At 45.0% G+C, this 22865-nt stretch overlaps 5 protein-coding genes and 1 long non-coding RNA gene across 8 annotated transcripts; 2 read left to right on the forward strand and 4 right to left on the reverse strand.

Moving 5' to 3' along the window:
• The first annotated feature begins 394 nt into the window (after window positions 1-394).
• LOC125994236 (uncharacterized) lies at window positions 395-1861 on the forward strand. Its single transcript, XR_007490546.2, has 2 exons — window positions 395-856; window positions 1778-1861. It is a non-coding gene; the product is annotated as an uncharacterized lncRNA (long non-coding RNA).
• On the reverse strand, window positions 862-4704 carry LOC125994172 (protein SET). The gene is made up of 8 exons (XM_049763400.2): window positions 4461-4704; window positions 3522-3579; window positions 3057-3199; window positions 2866-2969; window positions 2676-2789; window positions 2007-2177; window positions 1809-1931; window positions 862-1720 (listed from the first exon to the last, which is right to left on the reverse strand). The coding sequence occupies exons 1-8, from the start codon at window positions 4531-4533 to the stop codon at window positions 1697-1699; spliced, it is 810 nt and encodes a 269-aa protein (XP_049619357.1). The 5' UTR covers window positions 4534-4704; the 3' UTR covers window positions 862-1696.
• Window positions 4705-6614: 1910 nt separating this feature from the next.
• LOC125994009 (serine/threonine-protein kinase N2) lies at window positions 6615-13363 on the forward strand. Of its 2 annotated transcripts, XM_068650038.1 has the most exons (20): window positions 6615-7020; window positions 7763-7905; window positions 8228-8364; window positions 8447-8615; window positions 8701-8766; window positions 8946-9052; window positions 9330-9506; window positions 10074-10149; window positions 10220-10394; window positions 10478-10583; window positions 10678-10730; window positions 11064-11121; window positions 11341-11432; window positions 11505-11681; window positions 11817-11879; window positions 11943-12019; window positions 12090-12232; window positions 12367-12474; window positions 12533-12613; window positions 12721-13363. In XM_068650038.1, the coding sequence occupies exons 2-20, from the start codon at window positions 7773-7775 to the stop codon at window positions 12922-12924; spliced, it is 2202 nt and encodes a 733-aa protein (XP_068506139.1). In that variant the 5' UTR covers window positions 6615-7020; window positions 7763-7772; the 3' UTR covers window positions 12925-13363. The 2 variants fall into 2 exon arrangements, with proteins under 2 accessions (XP_068506139.1, XP_049619097.2); XM_049763140.2 differs by lacking the exon at window positions 6615-7020 and having other exon boundaries at window positions 7695-7905.
• zdhhc12b (zinc finger DHHC-type palmitoyltransferase 12b) lies at window positions 12332-15653 on the reverse strand. 2 transcript variants are annotated; one of them, XR_007490512.2, is made up of 7 exons: window positions 15254-15653; window positions 14772-14905; window positions 14615-14695; window positions 14352-14518; window positions 13365-14224; window positions 12688-13032; window positions 12332-12454 (listed from the first exon to the last, which is right to left on the reverse strand). XR_007490512.2 is itself a non-coding variant. In XM_049763403.1 (5 exons), exons 1-5 carry the CDS (start codon window positions 15348-15350, stop codon window positions 13909-13911), a joined length of 795 nt encoding a protein of 264 aa, XP_049619360.1. In that variant the 5' UTR covers window positions 15351-15653; the 3' UTR covers window positions 13107-13908. The 2 variants fall into 2 exon arrangements, 1 of the variants encoding a protein (XP_049619360.1); XM_049763403.1 differs by lacking the exons at window positions 12332-12454; window positions 12688-13032 and having other exon boundaries at window positions 13107-14224.
• A 143-nt stretch (window positions 15654-15796) lies between these two features.
• LOC125994101 (zinc finger protein 569) lies at window positions 15797-22821 on the reverse strand. The gene is made up of 4 exons (XM_049763312.2): window positions 22584-22821; window positions 20886-22067; window positions 18387-18482; window positions 15797-17917 (listed from the first exon to the last, which is right to left on the reverse strand). The coding sequence occupies exons 1-4, from the start codon at window positions 22684-22686 to the stop codon at window positions 16029-16031; spliced, it is 3270 nt and encodes a 1089-aa protein (XP_049619269.2). The 5' UTR covers window positions 22687-22821; the 3' UTR covers window positions 15797-16028.
• On the reverse strand, window positions 18786-20668 carry LOC125994100 (zinc finger protein OZF). Its single transcript, XM_049763311.2, has 3 exons — window positions 20545-20668; window positions 20391-20458; window positions 18786-20195 (listed from the first exon to the last, which is right to left on the reverse strand). Exons 2-3 carry the CDS (start codon window positions 20452-20454, stop codon window positions 18955-18957), a joined length of 1305 nt encoding a protein of 434 aa, XP_049619268.1. The 5' UTR covers window positions 20455-20458; window positions 20545-20668; the 3' UTR covers window positions 18786-18954.
• Window positions 22822-22865: the final 44 nt, after the last annotated feature.

Genomic DNA, 22865 nt, shown 5'->3' on the forward strand with positions numbered 1-22865 from the left:
CAAAGCATTTCCGAGATGATCATTTGCCTCGAGAATGCGGTTGTCCACGCTTAAAGTTGCCAAAGGCCCGAGCTTGCATCTTATCGGCAGGTGTATCGACGCGCGAAAGATTGCGTCGCACTGAGGTGATCATCAAGATGATCAAAAATGGAAAATAATGCTACTTGTGGCCGCCGTGTGCCAGCCAGCCGCGGAGTGTGTCGACACAAAGGGGAAGCGCCGATACCCTCATTCTGTTGGGCATACGGACACGAGCTGGCCTCCGGCTCGGATAACCATCACCGCATGGCGTTGTCCGGCCGCAAGCACGCTACTCGGGGGTCGGCGATTACGCGTGCAAATGTTCGAGAACCTACACGGCCTTCAGGTTGAACGTAGCCGGCAGGGAGGCACTTCTCCTGGTTCCCAGGGCCATACGCCCGCGGTGTAGGGCATGTAGTATTAATGGGATTATTTCAAAAAGATTACCTTGAATAAATCACAAACTGGAATGATGACAGAAAATTGTTTTTAAAGTAATTCAAAAAGTCTCATCCAAAGTTTGATTCAAGATTTTTTAGGGGGAAAACTGCATTCAGGTAAGGTTTGTATTTTAACCTGCAAAAAACAGACACTTCAAAAAAAAATTTACAATCTTATTAACGGATGGAAGTTATTGCACCCCAAAGTGATTTTGTAGCTGAGCAGCTGTTGTTCTAAATTGGGCCTACCAGGCGAGCTCTTGTCCCATCACCGTCACACCGTTCAAGGTCTCATCGTAGATCATCTGCAAAGAGAAAACTTTGCCTCCAGCCTGCAGACCACTCCAAGTTCCTTCATCAGATGACCTACTGTGTTTGAACACTCCCACACACAGGTATATACACATGAACATTTTATTATTGAATCAAAAAGTAAGTTTACACCTCAAACAGTTTCTTTCCCCACTGCCAAGCGGAAAAAAAGGTGAAGCTGTTTTTTCTTTTAAATATCCATGAAGTGACCATTGTGGGGGCCAAAATTTACAAGCTTTTTTTTCCCATTTTGTTCTTTATTAAAAATGTCATTTCAAATTCCATGGATATCTGTAAAACAATACAATGAAAACAACAAAAAAATAAGTCCCATAGAAATGGTGTCAAAATAACGACTCTTACAACCCCCTCCCCGTGCACTTAACCCCCCCCATACTAGTAGCCAACATGCCTCCCCTCCCTCTTAACATGAAAGGAATGAGCTGTCGGGGGTAAAAAAAAATCTTCCAAAAATGCAAAGTAAAAAAAAAAAAAAAAAAAAAGGATAATGAGGTCTTCTAGTGCTAAGGTGACTACACCATGGCTTCTCACCACACCTGAAAACAGGAGCACATCTGTGGGAAGTGTCTTCAAATTCTACAATTCTATTTTTTTTTTATTATGTAATATCTTCAACAAGAGAGCAAGGAGAGATGAACCCCAAGGGTTGTTTGTGTAGGTACGTATACTCACAATTGGGGGAGGAAAAAGTGCCGCCGGCCTTTTCTTAGAGATCGAAACGGAACCCGCGGGTGAAGGAGGAGAAGGAGGGGGAGTCCGAATGTCAAAAATGAAGCGCACGCATGGACTTAATAAAACAACGACAAAAACAAAATGAACAGCAAAAATAAACCTTTGCTCCCGAACATGAATTGATAAAGCAAATGGGGACTAGAAAGGTGAGGAGGACGCGGCCGGGCTTTTCAGTCGTCTTCTCCCTCGTCGTCCTACGTGGGGAAAAAAATTAAAATTAGTCACATCGATCGATCTATCTATCCGTCTAGCAACCGGCAAAAGAAACGACTCGCTTGCTACCTCTCCATCTTCTCCATCATCATCGTCGTCGTCTTCTCCATCCTCGTCGCCCTCCTCGTCGATGTCCTCCAGGCCTTCTTCATCCTCTTCGTCCTCGCCCTCCTCGTCGTCCATGTCAGGGACCTGATGACAGCATTGCCGATTTAACACCCATTTTTGTGTGTGTGCGTGTGTCTGTGTGTGTGGGGGGGAACATACCAGGTAGTACTGCAGCGGGTTAGGCCAGATGTCGTCCTTAATGACCTCACCCAACTCGTCAGCGCCGGCGTCAGCGTGGTCGGTGAACCAGGTGAAGAAGCTCTCGGGCTCTTCGTGTTGCCTCTTGCGGCCTGCTTTGTTCTGCGTCTGACTGGAGCGTTTGGTCAAGTCCTTGCCGGAAACACACACATCCCAAAATTCCATTTAAATGTGAGGAGAAAGACTGCAGAAAAATCGCTACGGTATTAATTTGCCGATAAAGATTACATCTATTACACACAAGCGTGTGCGCAAATCTGGCTTCAAATGAAATTTTTGGGACAATTAAGGGACTCAAAAAAGAGACACGTTATTTAATTCAGTAGGGATGTTTGACACCACTTTTGTCAGACCAATTTTCACTCACCGATACTTCTTTAGACGTGTTCAATTTCATTCCAACAATGGTAAAAAAATGTAAGGGAACAAAACAAAGTGTTCTTTCTGATGAGAATGATTCGCCCATGTGTCAAACTGCCGCAGCATAATGCCAATTACCTGTCCACCCCTATTATTTAGTATACTTATCATTTTGATAATCGATTATCCGACAAACAAAATGGAGTGGGACTGAAAAAAATACATAGAGGGAACCCCACAAATAATGCATATCGGCATTTTGGGACTTACCTTTCCCGATTTCCATTTGATTTCCGTTGACTTTGAAGACGGGTCGCCGCTCTCGTTCAGGTGGAATTCTTTGGAAAGGACTTTGTTTTCGAAGTACGGGTTCTCGTCGAAATACTGCACGAAACGCAAGCAATGTCAACTGCGCCTTCATTTTGTGCCAAGTGTGAGAAGGGCTTGAAGATGTACTTACAAAATCTATTCTGTAGCCTGACTTTATGTCTTCAAACTCTGTCACCTCCACTCGGCTCAGGTAGTGAAGCGCCTCTTCATCCTCCTCCCCCAGTAGGGCGGATACTTTGGGAGACAAAAATTCAAAAGAAGCTCAGTAAAAGCAAAAATAAAATCAGCAGGCCGTCGGGTCGCACTGCTCGGGGTCCTGACCTTGTGGATGGTTGACAAATGTGGTGACCCAAAAGTTGGGGATTTTGGCGATCAGTTCTGATCTCTTCTGAAAGAACGGCTGGCGGAGTTTGTTGTACTTCTGTTCTACTTTCAGGATCTCCTCGCTGGCCTGCTCGTTCAACCTGCTCACAAAAAAAGCATTTTTTAATAAATAAAAAAATCATGCGTTCAAACAGTCCATGCATTGATGTGCAAAAGTCAATTTGTTTTTAAGACTTCAGTTCATTTTTCATTTTTTTGTAATTATTTAGACATTTAAAAAAATTATGACACATTTGTGTGTAAAATTTTATTACGTCACTTTTAAAAGTACACTTTTTTCAAATTTCAATCAAATGATTTAGCTGAGCTTGAACGTGCTTCTGACCCATAATGAGGGAGGGGAGGGGGGGGATCACGCCAAAGAAACAAAGGAGTTTTCTCAAGGCTACAAATTAACATTACCTGTCGATTTCATTTTGAACTTCATCGATGTGTTCAATTGCTTCCTGTTGCTCCTTTTCTGTCGGATGGGAAACAAAAGATTACAAAACGTTAGTATTTGGCACAAGAGGTAAAAATGGATTAGGGGGAAGCAGAGCTACTTTGTACATTTGAGCCAACTAAACCACGTTAGAATTCTCGAGAAATCACATTGGAAGTCCGACATTGTGGTGCAGAGTTGCGTTCAGGGCCAATCGCGGGACTTGTGGCTCGTTGTTTCCTGCCGGCTGCTGGCCGCCTCCGAGGCCGCGTGGTTTAAATGTGGGACACACAACTCGACAGTTGAGCGCAACGCAGCCGTGCGGGCTAGCTAGCAAACGAGAAGCCCCCAAATTTTTCATTAAGCCCCAAATCCCCATCGTCCCCCCAAAAAACTCGCAACGTGTAATTTACGTGTTTCTTCTTTCAAATGGCTTTCAAACGCAACCAAAAAACGTCGATGGAATAGCGTTAGGTAACCGCTACAACAACAACACGCTAGCACACACGCTTGCGAGTAAAACGCAAATATTTGAAAGGGACTACTTTCATTTGGGCGCTTGTGGAACGTCACAATCCGCTTCAAAATCGCGAGGAACATGAAAGTAAATGCGCGCGAGGCCAACTCGCGAGGCAAATACGCCAGCTAACGATGCTAAATGGAGGAGGAAAAGAAACGGGGGGAAAGCTAACATGGCTTCCCCCGTGCCCGACAACAGCACGCTAAGCTAACAAAACGAGCCACGATGCCGACAAGCGGACGCAAAATAGTCGAATCCAAACACAAACGTGTGGCAATGCCAACAATAGACGAGGAACGGCAATAAAAGCGAGAAGAGACCACGCGTGGAAAATGCGTTGCGGGGAAGAAAGTGAGGGGGGAAAATGGCGGTGAAACAAGGAGGCCGCCATGACGCTTACCGGAGGTCTCGTCCGCTCCGTCGTGGTTCGAGTTGAGCTCCTTTTTACTCACTTTTGCCGCCGAGGCCGACATGGTTGGTCGCGAGGGGAGCAAATAATAAGAAGCCGGGTCGGGGTTGCAGGGGGTTCTGTTCTCGAGAGAGAGCGAGAGCGCGACTCAATGGGCGTAAAGTTGAGGCGAGATGAGGGGGGGGAAAGCCACCAACGTGCTGCTGGCGTGCGCGCACACACAATGTGAGTGAACGAGGACGAGCTCGCACAAAGTAAGATAGGAGGCGCTGCTGGGATCGATACAGAACGTCGATTACAACGTTGCGCTTGATATTGACGAATACCAGTAATCATAAAGTTGGTATTACAATGAATTGTCATTCATTCTAAAATTAAACTTAGATCATAACGGTTTGACTTGTCATTTTTATTTATCTGACTGCCCTCAGCTTCTGCTGATCATTTGTAGGATAAGTGGCTCAGAAAGGGACATTATTCGTCTTAGTAGTTTTATCTTTTTTTTTCCTGATGATTTTATGCGCTTTACTAAAAATATTGACAATGTATGTAAAGAGTTCCTCTGCTCTTTTTTTCCTGCACCAATATTTTTTTTTTATTCGGACAATACATGTTTTCTATATACCGATAATAATCATATAACCCAAAAACTGCCAGGGATTTTTTTTTAAATCATAATACAAGTAAATAAAGTCATTAGGAAGCAATGAAGCAAAAATATTCAGATCAAGCAAACAAAAAAATTGTCATAAATTACGAATAACGATGGGTGATATTGGCCGTAGACGATGTGGGATCGGATTGATAGCAAATGTTTCAGTATCGCGAACAACTATCAGAAGGCTCACGAGCCCGCCTCCCACTCGCTGCTGCCGCCTGCCCACCAGCGAGGTCTGGCAAACTCCGCCTCTCAAAATAGGGCACCATCCGAGCATCCTTCGACCCAGTCAAAACGCACCCAATGCAATGGCCGACGCTCCCTCCCCGCCAAGTCAACCTCCATGGGTCAAACGTGTCTTTTATCGACTTGATCCCTGCCTTTAAGCTTCTTAAGGGCGCTTGTCAGCCGTGGGCTGCATTTAAAGCCTAATTGCAACAAGACTTTTGTGGTTTTAAGTGGTTACGTTAATTACATTCGTCAGTCACTTTCCACGGAATAGCAACACGTGCTCATACAGCCCGTTACTTACACTAAACTTGCAAAATGACACCACATTGCAGTTCAAATTCAGAGGTGTCCGTGGTTTAAGGTTGTCCGTGAAGGCCACATTTGATCAGCCAACTTTAAAGAGGCTTTGAAGTAGCGACTTTAAAACATGCCACGCTTCCTACCACTTCCTACAATGACTTTTAAAAAATAACTTCAATTAGTTTCACCAAAATGTAGAAAAATATGTTAGATTACTGCACAAATCGGCATGATGATTATGATTTCAGGCTGTCCCTTATAGTCACACCCGACCAACTAGATAAAATGACATTTTCACACACAGGAGGTCATATTTTGGCCTATACATAAAAACACCATGTCTGTTTCCTCTCTTGACTTTATGATTATCTATGCCATTAAAATAGAAACAAAATGTGGCAAAATACATCACCGTAATACTTAGTTTCCTATGGCTTCAGGCTGTCCCTGAAGGGACGCTTTAAGCAATTGGTTCTTAAAAATAATTTGAATTTAGGAGGAAAAAAGGACTTTAAAATTCTGCAATTCAGCTGTTTCGCACATGAACGTTCTACAAAACAATTGCACCAAAGTAAATGTGATTAAAATTTGTTTGAAAAAAAAACCCATCTGCTCAGTCGCGACGATTTTCTGTTTCGTCATCAACTTTGTAGCATGGTACATACTTGCATTTTACTGCCCCCTGGTGGCCAACGTGCACACACCATAAGGCCCAGCACAAAACCATTAAACTACTGCAACCTGAGGCACAATTAAATTCCTTAAATTCTAATTCTATTTTTTTATTGTGTGTGTGTGTGTGTGTGTTTACATAGACACAAACACATCAATTATATCTTCATAAAAACCATATTACAATAAAATAAAAATTTTCCACAGCTTCATACGTGTTTCTGGTTAGTCAAAATCCAAAATGAGAATTATATTCCTATGAGTAGTGTTTTTTTGTTTTTTGTTTTTTGTGTTGCTGCTCTGCCATTAGAGGGTGTCGCTAATGAGCTATCCCATCCTTTGCTGGCCTATCTGCACGTGAACACGTGAACTCCGACCGAGCTCAGATCAGTGATGGCACCCTGCAGAACTCCTCCCTCCCTTCCTCCCTCCTCCTCCTGCGCTCATCCTCCTCCCCGTCCTCCTCCTCCTCCTCTCCCTCAAGGGGAGCAGATTAGCTTTGGCAGTGTTGTCAGATGCAGCAGGAAGCGGATGCGGCGGGATGCGAGGAGGCAGACGGGATGGAAGTGGAAGAGGAGGAGGAGGAGGAAGGGGAGGAGGAGGCTTTCAAGGAGAGTGAAGGTGGAGAGGCAGGACTGTTCTGTCGGAGGATGATGACACATTCTTAGTCAAGAACAACAACACTAAGAGGTGGGCTATCCATACACACGTTCTTCTTATTACGTATAACATTTTGTGTCCATTTGTGTGTGTGTGTGTGTCTGTGTGTCAGTGTTGATTTAAGGACAAAATCATGATTTCAGACAGTTCCCAAAGGAGCTAAAAGACATGATTGAGCGATGAAATGAAACCATTGCAAGCAAAGTTACGATTTTGGATTGTTCCTGAAGGGAACGCCTGATTTCGGTCAACTACCATTTGGGACTGTCACTAATGGCAGTGCAAGTTTTGTTGGAAGGATAAAAAGGTAATTAAACAATTTTGCGTGAGGAAAACTATCATTTAAGGCCACAGCAGAGCTTGATCGGTTGACAGATTGATAGATGCAATGATTAGACATTCAGTTGAGAAAAGTTACGATTTCCGGCCTTCCGTAAATCGAGACTTGTATGGAGAAGTGATCGACAACACGAGAGGAAGAATGTTTTCAGACTGCGCCTGAAAGTGACGCAAGACCCGATTTTGATTTAAAATGGGAGTAAAAGATTCACATTGGAAGGAAATTGACACTTTCATACGGTACCTTCAAGGCCCCCTTGACCTGACAATTAGAAGATACCTGTAGCTTAGCAACTTAAGACTTGATTGACAAATCAAACTCAACGAAAAAGCGATTGGATGAGGTAATTCAAGTTTAAGGATTGTACCTGAAAGCAAATCTTGACTTCATGAGACACCTTTCTTTGTGTGTCCTGAACTGGCTGGTCCCCAGGATTGCGCCAATGTTTTCCACGGCTCAGCAGATGTTGCAGGACAGCCGCTCCAAGATGAAGCTTCTCCGTTTGCACCTCATCAAAGTGGCGCAGGCCCTAAGTGAGCAAGACGACCAAGAAGCAAACACCACAACGAATCAAGGTCTGCAAGGTCTTGAAAAAAGTATGACAAACACATATTAACATACGCTGCTCCTAAAATGGTCGGGATAGGAGAAGAAATTTTAGGATGAAGCTAACAAGTAGTAAAACCTTGCAACTGAGATAGGGAGAACTTATTGTTACAGTATAAAAAAAAAGCACATTTGTTCTAAAAATGATTTTTTCTTTTTTATCCAAAATCATAAATATGACTTTAGCAATTATGCAAAGTGGTTGACGACATATTTTCATGCCGTTGTCAGGACTTTCAGCGCAGTCGAGATGCGTTCAAGTGCAATATGTATTTATGGCTCGTTCTGCAGAGACGTCCAAGGCGGATGTCCGCCTGGCTGAGCTGCGTCACTACACGCAGCGCGAGCACGACGCCCTGCGGCTGGCCGAGGACGTGCTGGCTCAAGTGGACGCTGTGTCCTCACCGGACCACGAAGCTCGCTGGGAGGTACGATGGAGGTGCTCGGAACGGCGGACGGGGATCTTGTGGCCATGGCGGGACGTCATCGATGGTGTTCTATTGACGTCAGGCTGAGATGCGGCGCGACTACTCGTCCCAGCGCTTGCATCTGCTGCGGGCGTCCGTGGAGGCGTGTCTGAGGGACGACAGCGGGATCACGGACGATGGGAGCGACGCCCACTCGGACCCTGGTCCGTGCTCGGCGGCCATCTTATCCAGGCGGCCGGCAGCGCTGACAGGTTGGAAAGCATCGAGCATGAAAAAAAAATGGATTTAAGCTTTTTACATCAGAGTCATGAGTTTGATTTTTTTTTTTTTTTTCAGGAAGGTTGGAAGTCAGATTGCTCGGATGTGAAGATTTGATCTCAGCTGCTGATGACACAACTTCTGGTGAGATGATTTAAAAGTTTTAGTAGAAATATCTTGCTTCATTTTCAGGAAATTTTGACTTCATCATGGATATTTTTACCTCGTCAAATTTTGACTTAATTAGTGTCTGATTGTAATTCCCCCCCTTATAAATTATAACTACTTATTGATTTCGACAAACGGTGACTTTCGTCTCGCAGAGGCGAGCGCCACCTTGAGGCTAGACGGCAGAGTGGTTGGCAGGACGCGCTGGGTTGCAGCGGGCAGGCTGTCCTGGGATCAGACCTTCTGTCTCACGTTGGAGCGGGTGAGTCCATATAGGATGCTACTTAGTCACACTCTTCACATTTTGTTAAAAAAAAAAAAAAAAACATGATACGAAATCAAAATTTTAACATTATCTCACTTGTGATTTTTTTTTTCCAAAGATTTCCGTCACATCAGTGGTGGAAAAAAAAAGTTTTTTTACATCTTAAAAACCTATCACTTGAAAATAGATGTGTGGACTTTTTATTCACACTATGTATGTACAAATACTTATTATTGCTTATTTATTAACATTTGAACTTGGGGTGACGGCACAGTGTCGCGAGTTGGAGGTTGAGGTGTTTTGGCGGGATGGCGGAAAGATGTGCGCCCTGGGCTTCCTGCGCCTGGACCAGCTCTTGGAGCAGCAGAACCAGAGGCAGGAAGACCAAGACAACGGCCAGGCCGCTCCACTTGAGTGGCGTCTAGAACCCACAGGCCTCCTCCATGCTCAGGTAAAGTCAATCTACAACCAGGAACTTTTGGAAGATCCAGTTTACATTCCCACTATTTAGTATTGAGTCCAGAGTGACCTGACTTAATTCACCACTATAATGTTGCAAGTCATCAAAAGTTCAAAACGCAATGTGAATGACACTGTATAATATGAACACGACACGAACGTACAAATTTAAAATATAATACTTCATACTCACCAGAAATGCTGATTATTAATTGCATTCACGTATATAAATTGCTACACGTGTTTTGGTAGTTGCTCAAGTACGCACTTTGCTTGTTGCTAATAGCAGTTGCAGATTTCTGTAAAACAGAACAAAACAAAAAAACAATTACACATCCATGCGATTCACATTTTATCCTATGATAGTCTGCTAGCTTTATGCTAACGCACAATGTAAAACGTCATTGACTGGGTAATGAAACTAGCATTGATGTTGTGGTATTAAAATCCTTTCGGCATCAGGTATTTGAATAAAAAAAAACTGCAAGCTACATGTGACATTATGAAAGCTATAATAATATAATGTATATTGGCTGTTTGTGATTACTTGTGCTCAAAGTTTAACTTTGTGGACACGGTGGTGGAGCGACAACACAAACTACGACGCCAGCAATGCATCTTCACTAAAGAGAGAGGTAAACACACACACAAACACACACATGCACACACAAGCTCTCACGTATAGTCATCTGTTTGTGTGTAAAGGTAAGAACTTTCTGCGTGCGGCTCAGCTGAATGTGAACTTTTCCACGTGGGCTCACCTGATGCTGAGCGTGCTTCCCGGTTACGCCTCCTTCACCACTGACTCCGCCCCCCAGCCGTGCAAGTCACAGTCGCCGAGGCCGCCGAGGCCGCCGAGGCCACAGTCCCAACCGCCAAGGTGGTCCTGCCTGGCCTCCCCTCAACGTGTGATATCACATCTAAAGTCAACGATGATTTTTTTCTTTCACCGCTCTTGTTTAGTGGCATGCCAACGAGCGTTAGTCTTTCCGGCCACCACGAGGCGACGCGAGATGACGACGATGCCTCACATGGTGATGAAACCTCGGAAACAATTCAGCAACAGACGGTGAGCAACTTTTCAATGTGTGTGTGTGTGTCCGCGGAGATCACAGTGACTGAAATAAACGTTTAACATTGTTATTTCATTGATTGATTGGCAGTCGTCCTTCAGCAGGAGAGAAGAAAGCCAAGGAGACTCCGCCTCCGCTCTCAAGTACTCGTAACAAACAACATGCATAACAACACACACTAATGTATTTCACGTAGAAACACCCACAAACGCACATGGGTAGAAATACAAGAACGCACAAACGGAAATATAAGAAGCGACACATGAAAACAGGCGCACAAGAACCAACTTGAAGCAGACATGGAAAAGACGAGACAAAAACATTGACGCACAAACATAAATACAGAAGCGTACACACACATGCACGACAACACACAAGAAAAGCACAGAAATCTAAATGGGATTATACACAACAACCAACTTGACACACAAATCGCAACACAATGTTGTAACCCTCTTCTGCTTGTTCAGTTTCAGGCTGCGCACGTCGGATCTGCGCTACATTTCCGTGCTGGGCAGAGGTCACTTTGGCAAGGTAGCACGAGCTCAATGTTTGTTTTTGTGTTTGAAAACCATCTCCATGTGCGCCGGTTTGTACTGTAACTAGTCGTAACTGTTGTTACAGTGGTCATTGTTGCTGTTGTGTGCCTAACAGTAACTAAAATTGTTGCCGTACCTTTGGAGTTGTCGTACCTCATGTTGTTTTAGAAGATGTACTCGAAGCTGGGTCAACCGGTGACTGCGTTGCCTTCAGGTGCTGCTGGCCGAGATGAAGTCCACGGGCCGCCTGTACGCCGTCAAGGCCTTGAAAAAGAGCGACGTGGTCAGACGTGACGAGGTGGACAGGTGGGTGGGTGGTCCGAGGCGTTCACGCGGTCACGCTTCACCACACCGTCTTTTACGTGGCCGCCCGTGCAGCCTGATGAGCGAGAAGCGGATCCTGGAGCTGATCAGGACGCTGCGTCACCCTTTCCTGGTGCAGCTGCACGCCTGCTTTCAGACCAGAGAGCACGTCTGCTTCCTCGTGGACTTCCTGCCCGGGGGAGACCTCATGATGCATATACACAACCGAGCCTTCACGCCACAGCAGACCCGGTACAGTGCGTGTACTTTTCACTTCACTTTGACTCAACCCTTGTTTCCCTCGAGTATCTACATCGTATACTTTCTATGGCTTGCAATACTTTTTAGTGTAGCTTGATTTGATTCGACTGTGCTGTCGTCATGCAGATTCTACTCGGCCTGCGTCTTGCTGGCGTTGGAGTTCCTCCACGTCAACCGCATCATCTATCGGTAAGCCCGAGGCGAGCATTCTTGGATGCCACCCGTCTAACTGTGTGCGTCATGTGAACGCAGAGACCTAAAACTGGACAACCTGCTGATGGATGCCGACGGCTTTGTCAAAATGACCGACTTTGGACTTTGTAAAGAAGGTGGCAAGAGCGTCGATTCTTTCTCACACTCCTTTCTGTTTGTTATTAATATTATTTTTCTGTTTTTCAGGGATCGGTCACGGGGATCGCACGTCCACCTTCTGCGGAACGCCAGAGTTCCTGGCACCCGAAGTACTGACCGACGACGATTACACGCGGGCCATCGACTGGTGGGGGATGGGCGTGCTCATCTACGAGATGCTGGTGGGCGAGGTCAGTTTTGGGGGTCCAAACGATTAGAAATTGTCCTGTTAGTACGCTGCTCATACAGTTATTAATATACAAAATATTTCATTGTAACTGTACTCACTGTATTTTTATTTTTGGTCATGGTGTCTCTCTGCAAGTCGCCGTTTCTGGGTGAGGATGAGGAGGAAGTGTTCGACAGCATCGTCAACGGCGATGTGACGTATCCACCCTCGCTTCCGCCAGACGCTGTGGCAATAATTCAGAAGGTAAACACGATTAAAGCGTGTCCAATCTTTACGTGATGTCAGTGATTGTCTGTTGTAGCTGTTGAAAAGGAACCCGCTGAAGAGGCTGGGCAGCGGAGAGAGAGACGCTAACGAGTTAAAAGGGGAGACATTCTTTGAGGTATTTAAAAATAAATAAATCACACACCAAGCTAACATAGCAAGTTGTTGTTAGCTGTCTAGTGTTAAACTTACGTTTGATGATTTTGACTGCATGGTGACCTCCAGGACGTGGACTGGGATGCCCTCCTCGCCAAGCAAGTGTCGCCGCCCTTCCTGCCATCCCTGAAGACGTCGGCGGACGTCAGCAACTTCGACAGCGACTTCACACGTCTTCAGCCCGTCTTATCTCCGCCCTCCACACCCGGCAGCCTCTCGGCCCAGCAGCAAGAGGCCTTTGCCGACTTTGACTTCTGCGCCTTGCATGGTTGACCCTTATTTGCAGGCGACCAAGCGATCCCCCGAGCCACTTCCCGTCACCGCTTGACTGTGATGAGTGCCGTCCACTGCCGTGACCACACAGGATGACTCACGTGACTCCTGCATGGTACCTAGTTAGCTTTGTTTCAAAATAGCAATTAAAAAAAGCCATAGAAATGCTAATAGAGCCATACTTGTACTTCAAGGCTGCAAACTAGAAAGTCATTTAATCATCAGAGTACACAGCTGACATGCTCAAATTTCAAATATGTCAAATGTCGACATTCCTCGTGATGATCTCAGTATGCCAAAAAAAAAAGGGTAACACGGGAAGGAACCTAGTTGACTGTTATAAACTGCTATTAATGCTACATGTGTGAAAAAACAAATGACTGTAAACGACAACACGACCTCATTTGTCTTGTCCTCAATAAATACATACACACACTTACTGCTTGGTCTCTGACTGGCGTGTCTTGTTCATCTACTTCTGGGGCAGCACGGCTCAGCCGTGGAGCTGTCACCTCCCCAACCACGGCCATTGTGACCAGGCCGAAGTGTCTTTGAGTGAGTCACTGAACCCCCAGTTGTTCCCAATGGCATATCATCAGTAGGTTTACAAGGAAGCAGTGTGAAGCACTTTGAGTACCAAAGGCACAAAAGCGTTTCACAAGTGATCAATCCTGCTGCTCCTGTGTACTTCCTGTTTGGTTCATCTACTTCCTCCTGGGTTCCGCTACTTCCTGTTTGCTCGATACAGTTCCTGTCGAATTGAACTGCTGATTTCAGTTTTATAAGAATGTGTGTTGGGTTTGAAAATAAGGTTCACCTAACAAGAGGAACCAACTCGGACTTCACTGAACTACTGAGCTGGGCGATTCAGGTAGGCCAGAACCTGCATTGTGCTTTCGAATAAAAGTAACAGGGAAACCGTTAGCGTGAGAATCTCTAGTCGTTAAAGTCTTGAGCATCCCGGAGTCCCGGACTTGAGTGCGCTCAAACGGGATTCTGGGGTTTCCTGTGGTAGACCTGCTCCCAGGCCACGGCTCCGCACACGCAGAAGAAGTCCCACAAGTTGCAGAGGACGCCGCGGTCGAAGGGGCTGTCGTCATCGCCGCACTCCCTCAGGTATGCGATGCGGTGGCGGGACATAAACTCCCAAGTGGTGCAGTTGATGGCCACCAGGTAGATGTGGCAGCCCAGCAGCACCGACACCACCGCCGAGAACACGCCCACTACGCACAGCGCTGCCAATAGGAAGCCGTTGGAGCGGAACCACGACTCCCAAGTGGGACTGGGAGAAATGCCCGAGCTGGAACACCCCACAACAGGCACGCATCACTGGCTGACATGCATTTGTGCAATATAGGACTGCAGTTACTAATAGGTTAATCTCTCGATTGTTTTTTTTCATGAATGTGCGTGTGTGAGTGACGTACATAGCGACCTGTAGCGCCCAGAGCAGGGTCAGCAACTGCACCATCAGGTAGAGCACGAACCAGCGGTGATTGCGCTCACCCACGCAATTCTCGATCCACGGGCAGTGGTGGTCGAAGCGACGGACGCAGCGAGAGCACGTTGGACAGTGCTTGGCTCTCATTGGCTGCTGCTCGCAAAACAAACACAAATACAGGAAGTGAAACTTTATTTCGAACTAAACTTTTAATATTTTTATTTGATTTTTATTGGCAATGTTTCTCACCTGTAGCATGCAAAAGCCACAACGCCGCAGACGGCAAGTGGAAGACTGAGGCATCATGGACTCGGTTTCCAGATCTGCAGGCTGCAAATGACACATGCAAATTAAATACACTTTTTATTCACACATGAATAACATCATTAGTGCACCATGAAGTCACCTTGACAATGTCGGTGAGGACAAAGCCAGGGTCCATGAGAGACACGACAAAGTACAACAGCACCGACAACACCACCAGCAGGAAGAACAGCACAGGAACCGTCAGCTCGCCGCGCTCCTCGCATTGGCGCAAATCTCAACACAAGAAAAAGTACAGCACAATTTGACGCAATAGTTCATACATTTGTCATTAATTATCAATCTATTTCATATGGACCCCAAGAGATGACATGTTGGCGAGGGGGCGTAATTAATTTGTGGCCACTAGGTTGGTATTATGGGCACCAGAATACAAAATAACGTTGATATAATTCCTTGGTCGAAAGAGCAAATCGAGCGCACCTGTTATAGAGCCGGTGTCAGAAATAAGGTTGTTTCTTGCGAGGGTGCGCTCCATTTGTTTACCAATACGTACAAACGCACAGAGGGAAAGCTCAAGTTTAAGTATTTCAACCCAATTCGCGCGCATTTAAAACCACTTACCGGTGTTGTGCACAAACAGAATCAGCGTTATGAGCCAGGTCAACACGGTGTGTGTTGCCCGTACCAGGAAACCGGTCCGGAACATGTTTTGAACCATGTTACAAGCTAAAAGTAATGAACAAATTTGTATGGGTTCTCATTCGTTAGCCACTTAGCTAGCAAGCCAGTTAGCTAACGACAACCCTCGCTTAAAACACCATAAATACAACTGCTAACCTAACGATAGCTTGTTTGAAACCTGCATTTTTAGCTGGTTCGTTATATAGAAGCTACGTGGAATGAGTAAAAGCGTTAACACACGTTAAACGCGACATAATTTAGGTGAACGTCATGGTGAAGCGTCTCCAAGCTTTAGCTTTCGTGTTCTAGTACGGATACTCGCGCAGGACAAACGTTCCGGATGATTTTCTTCTTCTTCTTTCTTGTTTTTATTCTTCGGCAGTTTACCTCCTGATATATGGGGCATGACTGCCACCTACTGGGTCGAAGGTTATGACGAAAAAATCCACTACTGAATTAAAAAAAAGTTTAAACAGCCTTGCATAACAGTCTAATATTTTTAGTATATTTTATTTGTATTGAGTAATTCTGTCATCTACCACCAGAGGGAGCTTGCGTACCACACTTGGAAAATCACCAAACCACTATTGCTAGAAGGAAAATTTCAGACATGGAGAAGAATAACATTGAAATGATGACGATGTTTTGGATACAGCAATATTGCAGGGGACTACACTTTTAGGAACATTCACTTTTCATGTCCGTAAGCGTACAGTCAAATCGACCCCGTGAGCGCAACTTTCACCGAGCTTTTTTCTCTTGTGTGTGTTCTCATGTGTTTAACCATATTGGACTTGTGGGTGAATGTTTTACCACAAACTGAGCAACAAAAAGGTTTTTCTCCTGTGTGTGTTCTCATGTGTGATGCCAGATGTGGCTTTTGAGAGAATGCTTTACCGCAAATGGAGCAATTGAATGGTTTTTCTCCTGTATGCGTCCTCATGTGTGATGTCAGACTATGTTTTTGAATGAAGGACTGGTCACACACTGAGCAACGAAAGGGTTTTTCTCCTGTGTGTATTCTCATGTGTGACGCCACGCAGGACTTATGAGAGAACGTCTTTGTGCACAACGTGCAACGAAAGGGTTTTTCTCCGGTGTGCGTTCTTGTGTGTAATACCAAACTACGTTTTTGAATGAATGTTTGACCGCAAAGTGGGCAACTGTAAGGTTTTTCCCCTGTGTGTATTTTCACATGTGACACCATATGTGACTTCTGAGAGAATGTTTTATCACAGAACGAACAACAAAAGGGTTTTTCTCCCGTGTGTGTTTTCATGTGTGGTACCAGTTGGCGCTTTTGAGAGAATGCTTTCCCACAAATTAGACAGCGAAAGGGTTTTTCACCTGTGTGCGTTCTCATGTGCGCAACCATACTACGCTTCAGAGTAAATCGTTTCTCACAAAGTGAGCAAGAAAAAGGTTTTTCCCCTGTGTGCATTTTCATGTGCGTTGCCATGTGTGACGTTTGAGAGAATGTTTTATCGCACAATGAGCAACAAAAGGGTTTCTCTCCTGTGTGCGTTCTCATGTGTTTTGACATGTTGGACTTATTGGAGAATGTTTTGCCACAAACAGGGCAACAGAAAGGTTTTTCTCCTGTGTGTGTCCGCATGTGTGATACCAGATTTGGCTTTTGACTGAATGTTTTAGCACAAACGGAACAGGTGAAGGGGTGTTCCCCCGTGTGCGCGGACATGTGTTGCCCCAGTTGACGCTTTTGAGAAAACGTTTCACCACAAACTGAACAACTAAAAGGTTTTTCTCCTGTGTGTATCCTCGTGTGCGATAACATGGTTCGCTTCAGTATGAATCGTTTACCACAAATGGAGCAACCAAAAGGCTTTTCTCCTGTGTGAATTTTCATATGTGTGACCATGTGTGACGTTTGGGAGAATTTCTTACCGCACACTGAGCAACTGTAGGGTTTTTCTCCTGTGTGCGTTCTGATGTGTTTTACCATGTTGGACTGATTGGAGAACGTTTTACTGCAAATAGAGCAACAGAAAGGTTTTTGTCCGGTGAGGATTCTCATATGTTGTGTCACTTGTGTCTTAAAAGAGAATGTTTTCACACACAAAGGGCAACAGAGATGTTTTTCTTTCATGTGCGATGGTGTGTGGCTACCCAGGGTTGATGTGAAGGGTTTACCACATTCTGAGCAGGTCAAAGGTTTTCCAAGTGTTTGCAAAGCTGCTTGATGGTTGGACTGTTTCTCGTCACCTTCAAAGTTTGCGTCACTCTCCATGTCGTCGCTGTCCGACAGCGGAGCTAAGAGTTTGTATGGCGACGGCCCTCCACAGGAATCTCCCTTTCGACGAGGATGATGACACTTCGCCTCCTTTTGTGGTTCGTCTTTGACGCAGATGACGGTCGACGGCAACTTGCTGACATCATACGTCTTGTCTTCGTCTTTAATATGCAGTGGTGGCGACTCCTCCGGTTTGTCTTCAACATGAGTTTGCTGTTCCTCAGTTTCTTCCTCTTGAAAGGTGAGCGGCAGTGGATCTTCATCCTCCTTAATGCAAAGGGGCCGAGGATCCTCCTGCTGGAAACTGGAGCGAGGGGCCACTTCTTCACGATGGACATTCAGCTGCTGGACGTCTGCAGGGCACAAGCAAGTGCAATGAGATTAACACAAACTGCCCAAAAAAGATGCACTGAAGTGGTGGAGTTTTGTTCTCCACGGTAAAACTTTTTGTGATATAAGCTAGAGTCCCCCTTCATGCTATTGTGGTCATTAAGAATCTTACTGTGTCCAGTACACCCCCCACCCCAGCACTATCTACGCGACTGATCAATTTCGCAACATGATGCCAGTAAAAGGCGAAATTAGACAACGTAACTATCACCAAATACAACACATTAATTTAGCATCTTTTGGCTATCAACTTTATCTATGCAAAGTAAAACTATTTGGAGACCGTCTTTAAAACGTCGGCCGCAGTTTGAGTCAGGGTAAAACTATCCTTCCCTAATTGAGTTGCTTTTATTTTATTGATATTAATACGTTCACTGAGAATACTTTTAATCTATTCTTTAATATCCAAAATATCAAATGTATTATTCAGACCTTGGTTGTAGGACGCGATGTGACTCTTGCCAGCAACTTCCAGTTGTTTTTGTTGTCGCTCGTTCTCCTCGCACGAAGCCATTTCTTTGTTGAACAGTCACAACGTTTTTATTAAAATTAGTTATTATTAAAACTTTTTCATGTTATTTTACCCTCGTTTGATTTGACCGAGTCGCCGTCTCACAACTTGTGGAATCTTGAAGCCTTGCCAACTTCCGCCTTTTTCTTCTTCGTTGGTGTATGCCCGGCAGCAGTTAACGATGTAAAATATGTGACCGCCACCTTGAGGTGGTATTGAAGACGCCTCACCACGAACGACCAGCACGATAAAGGACTTGCAAAGCGGCAAGTTATTCTTTAAAATAAAATAAAAAATAATAAATAAATCCTTACTTTTCATTTATTTCAAAAGCATTTTTATTTGAGTTTGTTCTCAATTTTATTTGGAGTTGTGTTAATTTTCGTTAAAGAAAATAACCTTGCTTTGGATATTAGAAAAGTGCGTCAGACGTTCATTCTTCTTTGCTTGTGTGGCTTCACTTGGAATCAAAAACCACAAAGTGATCAACTAACAGTTTTTAACTCCCGCGTGGGTCTTCATGTGCAATTTCATATTTGACTTATCAGCGAATGTTTTATCGCACAAGGAGCAGCGGAATGGTTTTTCCCCCGTGTGTGTTGTCATGTGTAATTCCATGGTTTGCTTGAGAGTGAATCTTTTTCCACAAATTGAGCAAGGGAAGGGTTTTTCTCCTGTGTGTATTCTCATGTGTGGTACCAGGTTTCGCTTCAGAGTGAAGAGTTTCCCGCACACGGAGCAACAGAAGGGTTTTTCTCCTGTGTGCGTTTTCATGTGCGTTTCCAAATAGTCTTTTCGAGAATAAGTTTTTGCGCACGTTGAGCAGCTAAAAGGTTTCCCTGCCATGTGTATTCTTATGTGTGGCGCTAGGTTTTTTTTCAGGGTGAATGTTTGACCACAAATTGAGCAACAAAAGGGTTTTTCCCTCGTGTGCACTCTCATGTGGGAATCCACATGTTCTTTAAGGGCAAATGCTTTCCCGCAAGTTGAGCAACTAAATGGTTTTTCTCCTGTGTGTGTTCTCATGTGTCGAATCATATTTGCCTTTTGGATGAATGTTTTAGCGCAAACCAAGCAACTGAAAGGGTTCTCCCCTGTGTGTATTCTCGTGTGTGACTCCATTTGGTCTTTTGTAGTGAACGTTTTACTGCAAAATGAGCAACTGAAAGGTTTTACTCCAGTGTGTGTTCTCATGTGTCTGTACAAATGTTGCTGAGCAACACTTTTGCCACAAACTGAGCAGGGAAGACGTTTTTTGCTGGTTTGTGACCTTTCCTTGTTGCTAAGATTTGTCTTCTTTCCGGAGCATTTCAACCGCTTGCCTTGGTGGTCTGCGTCGCAAGTCAAAGGTTCTTCCAAGTCGTCGCTGTCCGACAGAGGCGCTAAAAGGTCATCCGGTGACGGCCCTCCACGTCCATCTCCACTTGTGGTCTGATGATTAAGCTTCGACAACTCATGTTGGTCCACAGAGACGCAGCTCGGTGACAACTTGCTGATGTAAACGGCGTCCTCCTCCTCCTTCACGCAGGCGGGCATTGGATCTGTCATTTCCTCTTTCACATGAAAGGACTGTTGATTCTCTTGTTCATCTTTGACGTGAAGGGGCCACGGATCCTCTTCTTCCTCTTTAATATGAAAAAGCTGTGGATCCTCCTGCTCTAAAGCGGAACTTCCTAACCCTTGCGACTGAGGGGCAAGGTCTTCCTGACAAACAATCAGCTGCTGGATATCTGCAAGACACAAACATGTCAGCTGCGTAAATACGGCCACTGCCATAACATCCCACTCGGTCATTGTGTGACATAGTCAACTTTGAGACAGAAGGACTCAACCGAAATGGATCTTTTTTTGAGGCCGATTCTGATATTTGGTAGAATCAAATTCCAATAACTGACAAAAGAAGACCGGTGTGCGTGTTGACAGACCTTGCATGTCCAACACGATGCCATTCTCGTCATCAGCTTCCAACTGTTTTCGTTGTAGCGCCATTGTTCTGATAAACAATCGAAACATGTTATTCGACTCGCGTGCAAATAAGTTCATTGTGGTATCTTCATTTAGTTTTACGTTCAATTTCACCTGGTCTCTGTCGCGCTGTCTCAAAGGCTGTGCAGAAAACATTGAAGGCATTCCAACCTCTTCCGCACTTTCTTCTTCTGTGGTGGTTTACGACAGTGACTACCAGCGGTAGTAAAGAAGGTGCATGGTTGCCATCTTGCGTTGGCATTGAAGGTGGCTCAAAATGAGAGACCAGAAAAAGAGCTTCACCGAGGCCGCAAATAAAATCTTTATTGCAAAGAATGTGAATCCAAAAGGGATGACGAAATGTCACCTCCAGGAAATTGGTGACTATTAAAAAAGACGCCCAGTACACAATCGATCTACAATCTATATTTATTTCCCAATCACTGCATCATTTTATATTGTTGGAATCAAAACATTCTCTTGTCTGTTGTGTGTCAGCATATGTGCAGTCAAACTGTACTTGTAACAAAATTGTTTACTGCAAATTGAGCAGGCGAAAGGTTTCTCTCCGGTGTGCGTCCTCGAGTGTCTGTTCAAATCTGACTTATTGGCAAAGCTCTTGTCGCAATCGGAGCAACCGAAGGGTTTTCCTCCCGTGTGCGTCCTCATGTGTTTCTTCAGGTAGGTTTTGATGGAAAAGCTTTTATCGCAAACAGAGCAAGTAAAATGTTTTTGTCCCGTGTGCGCTAATGTGTGTGCAAGCAGCGAGGCCCTTACTGCAAATGTGTCTCCACAAATTGAGCAACTGAACGGTTTGACTCCCGCGTGGGATCTCGTGTGTCTGTTTAAATCAGACTTATTAGTAAAGCTTTTCTCACAAACGGAGCAACTGAAGGGTTTTTCTCCCGTGTGTGTTCTCATGTGTTTGTTCAAGTAGGTCTTGATGGAAAAGCTTTTATCACAAACGGAGCATGTGAAAGGTTTTTCTCCCGTGTGTGTTCTCAAGTGTTCGACCATGTTGATCTGCTGCGTGAACGCTTTAGCGCAAACTGTGCACCTGAACGGCTTTTCTCCTCTGTGTGTTGTCCGCATGTGCCGAGTCATATCTGACTTTTTAATGAACCTTTGTCCGCAAACGGAGCAACAAAAAGGTCTTTCTCTCATGTGTTTCTGCACGTGTGCATTCAAAATACTCTCATGTAAAAACGTTTCGCCGCAGACTGTGCCGGCAAAATCTTCCTGACGCCTGCAATGTCTCCTGCGTGTTGGACTACTTGTCTTGTTCAGGGTTGTCTCTTTTTCAGAGCTGTTAGAGTGTTGGTTGTCCCCGTTGCTCTTCAAATGCTCTTGGCTGGTGACGCTGTGTGACTGCGGAGCTACGAGCGTGCCAGGTGGTGCTCCTCCACACTGCTCTCCACTTGGACAGAGCTGCGAGTGGTCTCCGTCGTCTTCAATCTTCACAACGATGACAGTCAGCGGCAGCTCGTTCACATCAAGCTCCTCCTCTTCCTCTTTGACGTGAGCAGTCTGAACTTCCTCTTGTTCCTCCGTGACAAGGGATGACCGAGAACGCTCCAAGCTTTCCCTTTGAGTCTGTGGAGGAAGCTGTTCATGTTGAGCTATCAGCTGCTGCACGTCTGTAAGACACAAACAGCACGATTCAAGGTGAGTTCAACACACAAAGATCATCTGGATAACTTTGAGGCCCGATTCCTCCCTTCCGACCAGAGTCAGCAAAGACTCAACTGTCTGAAGGCTCTTGACTGATTGTTAAGGGACAAGCTAGGTAAATGACAGTTATTTATTTCCGCCATGTTTTAACCTAAATTTCAAAGCTACACCACGTTAGCGTTGAAACCCAGGCTCCACCAAAATCTGCAAATCTGGGTCTGCCTTTATTTACCATGTCATTTTGTGCTCTTTTGAGGGAGTCCAGTCAATGTATCTAAACCCCAAATGATGATCCTTGTAAGATCTGTACGTCACTTAAAACGTTCCCCTGAACATCAACATCATAACAAAGAATTCTAGGATTCACACTGGGAACTGTTTGGTCTTCATTTTTTGGAAGTAACACCACATAACAATACCGTATCTGGACGGTAGGCCGCAATCGGACGACTGAACACGTGAACATAAAACATGGAACGTACCATCACCTTGCATGTGCATGACAACCGGAGCCGGGAAAATGGCGTCCTGCGGTCGCTCGAGCTTATTTGTCCCTCGACAAAGTGTCTTCTCGGACGACGTCATTTTTCTTTTAAATTTTCAGTCTGTCCTTCAATCGTTTCGGTATTCTCTTCAACACAACTTTAACCTCACGGTCAATGTCTGCACCTTGCCTTGTGTTCTGCGGATAGATTTCCGCCTTTTTCGACAATGATGCTGGTTTTACGGCAGCCAAGCATCCATTGCGATGACGTTGTACGGCT

This window comes from Syngnathus scovelli, chromosome 3, assembly GCF_024217435.2.
Source record: "Syngnathus scovelli strain Florida chromosome 3, RoL_Ssco_1.2, whole genome shotgun sequence".
In the NCBI taxonomy this organism is placed as follows: Eukaryota; Metazoa; Chordata; class Actinopteri; order Syngnathiformes; family Syngnathidae; genus Syngnathus; species Syngnathus scovelli.